General features: G+C 47.5%; 1 protein-coding gene across 3 annotated transcripts in view; it reads right to left on the bottom strand.

Annotated features, from left to right (window-relative positions):
- Positions 1 to 3,715: 3,715 nt before the first annotated feature.
- The window catches only part of Aqp9 (aquaporin 9), a 37,743-nt gene continuing 34,110 nt past the window's right edge, over positions 3,716 to 7,348 (bottom strand). For all 3 annotated transcript variants that reach the window (XM_060384810.1, XM_021660034.2, XM_021660032.2), the window contains 2 exons: positions 5,986 to 6,203; positions 3,716 to 4,288 (listed from right to left, as the gene is read on the bottom strand). In XM_060384810.1, coding sequence (XP_060240793.1) covers positions 4,114 to 4,288; positions 5,986 to 6,203 — 393 coding nt within the window. In that variant the 3' untranslated portion in view covers positions 3,716 to 4,113. The remainder of the gene's footprint in view (positions 4,289 to 5,985; positions 6,204 to 7,348) is intronic.

The following is a 7,348-nucleotide window of genomic DNA, read 5'->3' as shown; positions in this document are numbered from 1 at the left end:
CATGAACACTTATTTTCTGCTTCCTAACTGTCGATGTGACATGTGACCAGTTGCCTCGTGGCCCCACAGCGATGCCTTGTTGCCGTGATGGACTGAACTCCTTAAACTGTGAACAAAAATACACCCTTAAATTGCTTTTGTCAGGTTTTCATCGTAGCGACACAAGGTGACTAATACAGACACATAACAGGCTCCCCGGAGGGAATGAGGTTGGAACTTGTCTGCTGTCCTTGCACGCTCACTTCCTGCCAGACCCCTGAGGAGAGGTGGTGCCATAGGTGTATCACCATGGCTGAGGATCTGGAGTCTGAAGTGTCCTCTCAACCTCCACAGATCTAAAGACACCCCTGCCTGCTCCCAGCAAGCTCAGTGTTGAGCCTTAAGAGGGAGCGCAGTGTGACAGGAAACCAAGGGGTGCCAGACTGGGGAGGAGGCGAGCAGCACACGACCACCTCAGTCTTCAGCAGGCTCAATGCCTGGCGCTCAGGACGTGTGCGCGCGTGTGTGTGTTTGCCTGTTTGCGCAAGTGCTTGTGGGGTCCAGAAGAGGGCATTGCGTTCCTCGGAAGCTGAAGTTAAAGGCAGTTATGAGCTGGTTGACATGACAGGAACAAAACTTCTGGCCTCTGCAAGAACAGCAGGCACTCTTTTTTTTTTTTTTTCAATGCAGTTTATTCAGGAACCTTGAACAATCATCTGACCCTGGGGAAAGCCAGCCCACAGCTTAAATAGCCTCTGGGTAGCCAAACCCAGCGTGCCCTGTGGGCAATGCAGATAGGTCCACATACATGGAAGCAAGCCAGATCCTCAGCCTTAGCCAAATGTGGAGTTGTTTGTGACAGAGAGCACTCACCATCGGGAAGGTGGAAGGTGAAAACCAGCTCCATCTTTAAGGTGCAGCATTACGCAGCTCTCTACAGTTCCCCCTTTTTGTTTTAGACACATCAGGCAAGAGTAGAGGTCTGATCTCTGATATTAGAAATAAATTGGGACTTTGTACTGATGTTCATTTAGGTGTCATCCACCCAAAGAGCATCAGACCCGTCCGATACCTTTTTGTCAGAGGCGAGACCTGGGGCATCAACCCGCATGCAATCAGACTTGCTCTTCTCTGGGTCGAAAGCGGCTGACCCTGAGTGCAGTGCTTAGCCTCACATCCTGAGCATAACATTTTAGCTTTTGATGGTAGCCAACCATGCTTGGGGAGACTGTCCTGCTTCAATGGCTGTAAAGGCCTGAATGATCATGGCTGCATTACGCTGTTGTGAGACTCTAATCTTGCATATACACCACAGGCAAACCAAGGAGACCAACACCAGAAGGCCCAGCAGGCACTCTTAACGCTGAGCCATCTCTCCAGCCCCTCCACCCCTCACCCACAAGGGGTTCTTGTTTGTTTTTAAGATACAATAAACTGCTTTACTCTTCTCTAAAATTGTAAGGAATATTATCCATCATGTCACTTTGATTTCTTCAAAGACTTCTGATTCTTTTTTGTGGGTGAGGTTAGTCACGGCCAAAGGCCTGTTGTCTAAACAAAATGCAGATTGTGCATCCTCTCATAGCCAGGAGGATTCAAGTTCCGCAGGGAGCAGAGATATCAAACAAGCAGAATGGACCCTTGTTCCACACTTAGATCCACTCCAGTCCCAGGTCTACCCTGGGCAGGCTTGCCTTTGCCGGGTTCTTCACCAGGAGGATGTCTATGAGGCTGAGTGGCCACTGAGTGTAGAACGAGAGGGCTTTTCCATTGGGATATCCTTCGCTGGGTGGATTTCCAACACCACATACTTCTTCTTCATAATCTTGACCAACCACCCCGGGCTGTTAAATGATCATGGCTCATACTGCTCCACAGACTACCCTGAAAACTCTTAATTTTAGATTACCTCCTGCTCCAAGAATTCAAATCTACCCCAAGGGTCCATTCTGGCTTGACATCTCTGCTCCCTGCAGAACCTGAACCCGGGGCACAGGGCCTCAGAATCTCACGATTCTCTCCTCACCTCCCTGAAATTCACTCCAGGGTCTCTCGGCCGGGGCCTAACTGATAGGAGCTGGATACCGCCCTCGCGGTGGCAGCATCTCCAGCCATTAGCACCTTCCCCATTTCTAGCTGTGACAGCTTTCAGTGTCACTACATGTTCCCAGTGGTGGGAGGAGAAAGCAAAATTGCCCCTGCTGAGAAGCATGTTGCAATCCAGCAGGAACCCAAGGCGCTGAGAACACCAACAGCCCATCGTGACAGCTACATGCGGCTTTCGAGAACTTAGGTTCGTTGGGTTCGGTCGGGTCCTTGATGCATGCCTGAATCACCTGAGCTGCCTACAGGACTAACTGGAGATTACTGCTTTCTAAAATTCACGCGGTATTCAATTCCTAGACAGTACCGACCAACTCTGCGCTAAGTATGTTTGGCAGCCATCAAATGGGGTGGGGGGACCCTAAACAGTAATATATCTAGCCCCCAAATTTATTTAAACTAGAAAATGTGCAGCTGATTTCAGACTCAGAAAACGAACCCACAGGTTGCAAAGCACAGGCGTTGGAGGCGTCTAGTTCATTCCTCGTTCTGTTGTTCTTGCAAAGCACTTGGGAAACTCACTGTTTCTAGGCAGGCCGGGCTTTAGACAGCTGGGGTGAAGGTATGTCCCTCCACTCCCGCCCCCCCGAGATTGAGCAATTGGAAGTAACAACAGTTAGAAAGCGTTTCCATGAGAGGCTGAGAAGGGCTGGCAGGAAGGAAAGCAAGAGCGGCTAAGGAAGGGAGGCCTCTTCAAAAATGCAAATCATCTGGCCGCCTTTTGCCTTCATCCGCGCCTCGGTAACAGGGGGATGAAACCAGGCAACATGGCACCTGGAGAGTCCACGCCCTAAGACCGGGGAGTGGGGTTTCTACGGAGCACCACCCACGTGCTCTGCTGCTGCCCCCTCTCACACAAACCTGTTATTTCACATAAACAGGAGGGAGCTCAAGCACCCTCAGCCAGCTAGCGAGCTCCTGGAAGGCACGCGGCAATGTCCAACGCGCCCTGCAGAGCAAACGGCAACTCGCTTGATTCACGCGAGATTCTCTTTGGAAAAATGGCTGCTGGGGCTAGCTACCTCAGAGGACTGGTGTTGGGATCAAATTTGATAAGGCGTGAAAGTGTTCTGCGAGTGATAAAAAAAAAAACAAAACAAAACAAAACAAAACAAAACAAAAAACCAGAGAAGCTTGTGCTTTTGTCCCAGGGACTTTTTCTACCTTCAATCTCGGTCTGCCGGGCCAGGCTCCACTAGCTTTTAGTTTGGACACAGATGAGTGTAGCCACAGACTAGTCAAAGGTCTGTCCTCGAGTGAGCTCTTGGGGAAGCACACTGATGCCAAGGTTCCAATCATATTTTAGGTTATTATGTACTTAAAGACCTGGAAATTAATTGATGCCATCTAAAATGCAGAAGAGCAAGAGATTAATCTGACAAATGGTTTCCATTAAAAAAAAAAAAAAGCCATTCAGTTTCCCAAATTTATCTTGTGTCCTGAGGTTTCTAAATACCACCTTGTGTCCTGAGGTTTCTAAATGCCACAGCGTTCTTTCCAGCTGGCTTCTGGTGCTTCCTATAGCTCTAGATTGGGATAATATCAGTATTTATGCAAAGACAGTGCTAATCTTGGTAGAATGTTAACCCTTTGCTCCCCATTCCATAGGCATTAAGAGCAGCCATGTTTGACCTTTCAGTTCCAAAATGTTGTATTTATAGATTGTGAAGGAAGAGCCTTTGATGACACTATTCCATCTGGGGTAATAAAGGTCTCTGAGTCTATTCAGCTGAGTCCATGGTCAAGTTTCCAAATTCTTAGCAATCACCTAGGAGCAAGGACTTCCATCAAAGATGCAGTAAACAGGTCAGGAGGGAACGCTGGCACAGGGGACAGTCAGTGCTATTCTGGGGAGGATGGCTGGTGGAATTTTTCATGGATGCCTTTGTGATTGTTTGTCCCAACTGCCTAAGGGAAAACTGGGTAGATGCTCCAGCCCCAAGTCTCACCAAAGCACAGGCACACAGATGCCATCTTTTCTAAAGAGGGAACCAACAGAACAGTAAATGTAGACCCTGCCACATTTGACCACTACATGATGACACTGAGTTCATGTTTCCCTAGGTTGTTCTCAGATGGCTCTTCCTTCTCTTCTGAGTCGGGGTCCGAGTGATGCATTTCGATAAAGAGAACGTAGATGAGGCCCCCAAGGAAAGCGCCAACCATAGGGCCCACAACAGGAATCCACCAGAAGTTGTTTCCAGCTCTGAAAGGAAACAGGAAATCAGTGAGATATTTCTTGGCCACCCTTGTATCTTGTCACTCACTAGTGAATCTCTTTCTTGTCCACTCACATTCACTACGGCCTGGCCATGACTGCCCTGGACTTCCCAGTGTCCCTGGTATCAGAAACCCATTCCAGTGTCCTGATGATACCAGTGAATGGGTGCACCCTATTTATTTTCCTCTTAGAGAACATGGTCCTTGAGCGAGTGAGATGGTGCAGTGGCTTGTTGCCAAGCCTGATGGCCTGAATGGATGCCCAGGACCCATATGCTGGATGGAGAAAACCAACTCTTGCAAGCTGTCTTCTGGCCTCCACACATGTATAGTGGGGTATGTGCACCCACCACTAATCCTATACACCCCTCATCAGCAAAATGTAATACGTTAAAAGATACATGGCTCCATAATCCAAGGCCAAGACTGAGGGCTCCGGAGAGGCTATTCAGCAACTGCCTCTCCTAAATCATGAAATAATGAAGCTTGGGGTTGTGGATGAAAAAAGAGGGTGCTCAGAATGGAAACAAGTTCCCAGGACACACAGAGTTAATACTGCCAACCAAACAGTGAACGAAGAAAATCTAAAGCGGTATGTGAACTATCTACTCATTTATCTACTGAGTATTGTTGGAACCAGTGCTTGTCTTTGGTGGAGCAGTCCACAGGCTCCCTCTGCCAGGCTTTACTCTGTAAGGCTTTGGTGCCATGATTCCCCTTCTTCCTGCAGAACCCCCCCAGGGTCAGTTCTCAGAGGCAGTTCTGGGAGGCAGCCAGTTGCTTTGTTTGTTTGTTTCAAAGAAAATCTACTTAAGGAACTCCTTAGGAATGACTTCTACAATCACTTACAAAAAAACAAAACAAAACAAAAAAAAAAAAAAAAACAAAGCACAAAAGATATTATTTAAAGGATGTGTACACTTGGGGAAAACTATTTGTAGAAATTCAGAGAACTATAAACAATCAGAGGAGTACAGGGAAAGCAGGAAAACAGGAGTTTTCAGATGTGAGTGGACAGATGTGAGGATTTCACAGCGCTCTGACTAGACTCTGATGTCCTAGTGTGAACTAGCAGCAAAAGGCTTGGAGAGCCTCTCTGTGGGAAAGCCCTTGTTCAGCTTAAGGTTTTGATCCTCAGAGCCATAAGAAACCAAAAACCCTCCTGCCTTACATAATGGAGAGCATATTGGTTCTAGAAGAACCCATGCCTAGCTGTTCCACGATTGTGCTTGATAACCACAGACCGTTCCTTGTGGCCTTTCTGTTTAGAGCCTTTGGTATGGATCTTATCCTTCTAATCTCCCCTTGTTCAACTCCTCATCAGCTGGCTCCTGATGACACACCAAGCTCCTGCCCCAAATCCTAGTGTGTGCATTGACTTGGAAATGTTCTTCTTTATCATAGTTGACTTCTGCATATCTAGAGACCAGTAAAGCTCTGCTGAGAGAATGAAGGACTGGGGAGTCCCCTGGCAGCATCAGGAGATGTCAGTTCTGGTCTTGACTTGGTCACAAAGTCAGTCTGTAGACAAATTATGTAACAAAAAAGATGGCTTAACCAGAATGTCCATAGTCTCTGCTCTCTGGTCCACATGCCCGTGCGTCTCCAAGCCAGGGCTCAGTCCTCTCTGCCGCTGAAGCTCAGCGCCCCTCCTCCTATCTCCTCCCCACCATTGGTACTTACGTGAAGACCTCAAACCCCCACCCTGCGACAGCAGTGAAGAGCCTGGGGCTTAGGTCTCGGGCTGGGTTCATGGCACAGCCAGCGTTGAATCCCAGAGAACAACTAAGAACGATGATCAGGAGGCCAATGACAACGGGCTCTAGGCCTCTGGGCACCGCAAGATTTCTGGAGTCAAAAAGGGCGAAGACAAGCATAAGGAGGAACATGGTTGACAGCACCTGGAGAGGAAGAAAACATTCCAGAGTTCAGTCTCTGCTCTCTTGCTTGCTCTCCCGAAGTCACCCCTTTGGCTGAAATGAAAATGAAATGAGATGAAAATAACAGGGACTGAAACCCAGAGCCGGCACCACAGTTGAGCACTTGTTGCGTTTGCAGAGGACACGGGTTCAGTTCTCAGCCCCTACTCGGCAACTCCCAACCATCTGTAACTTCAGGGGACCTGATGTCCTCTTCTGACTTCCACAGGCTTTTGCAAGCATGTGGTACACAGACACAGAGGCAAAACTCACCCACCTGAAATAAATAAGTCTGAAAAGAAGTGAAACTAGTGACAACTGACATAGTGGACAGGACTGTGGCTCTTTTTTCCATAGCAGATGCTGACAGAGTTGTCTGTTGAAGGCCAAAGGTCACACAGTTGGGCCAGTCCAAAAGAGACTGGTCCTCGACCTCCACACTGTCTGCTAAGCTGCTAGTCAGCAACACTGAGGGAGAAGTGGCAAGACAGGAAAGTAAAGGAGGGCTGGTTCAGACAGGCTGTAAAGACAGCAAGCAAGAAAGCATCAGATGAGCATGTCAAGGGAACAGACACAAGTATATGAGCAGGAAAACCAGACTGATGAAATGAGTGGGAGACAGTAGCAAAGTGAGAGGAGAAAAACTGTTCTCTAGGGGTTTTCTAGTGCAGCTTATCAGCGGGCATTTAAAAACCCAAGTTCATGCATACAATTCAACAGGTCAGACTCATACCATAGAAATAATCTAAACTATGGAAAATTACTTTAAAATACACACATTCTCCTAAGCGTGGTTTGTCATACTGGAAACTGGAAGCCATTTAAGCAAACATCAATAACAGAAAAGGTAAAATGCTTTACAGATGTCTGTCCCAGAACTTACTAAAGAGACACTAAGATCTATAAACAGCGCCAGTGAGAGGTCTCCGTGGATAAGGGCGCTTGCTGCAAAGCCTGACCCCTGACTTCACCCACATGGTTGAAGGAAAGAACCAACTCCCAAAAGTTGTTCCCTGGCCTCTGACGTGTGCTATAGCATGTGCATGTTTCATACACACCTACACACTAGATACATGTAAAACTTTTTTAAAAAAGAACTATCAATATAAAACTATATGGTGATTTTT

This window comes from Meriones unguiculatus, chromosome 6 (assembly GCF_030254825.1).
Source record: "Meriones unguiculatus strain TT.TT164.6M chromosome 6, Bangor_MerUng_6.1, whole genome shotgun sequence".
Classification (NCBI taxonomy): domain Eukaryota; kingdom Metazoa; phylum Chordata; class Mammalia; order Rodentia; family Muridae; genus Meriones; species Meriones unguiculatus.
This window is presented reverse-complemented; position numbering and strand designations above follow the sequence as displayed.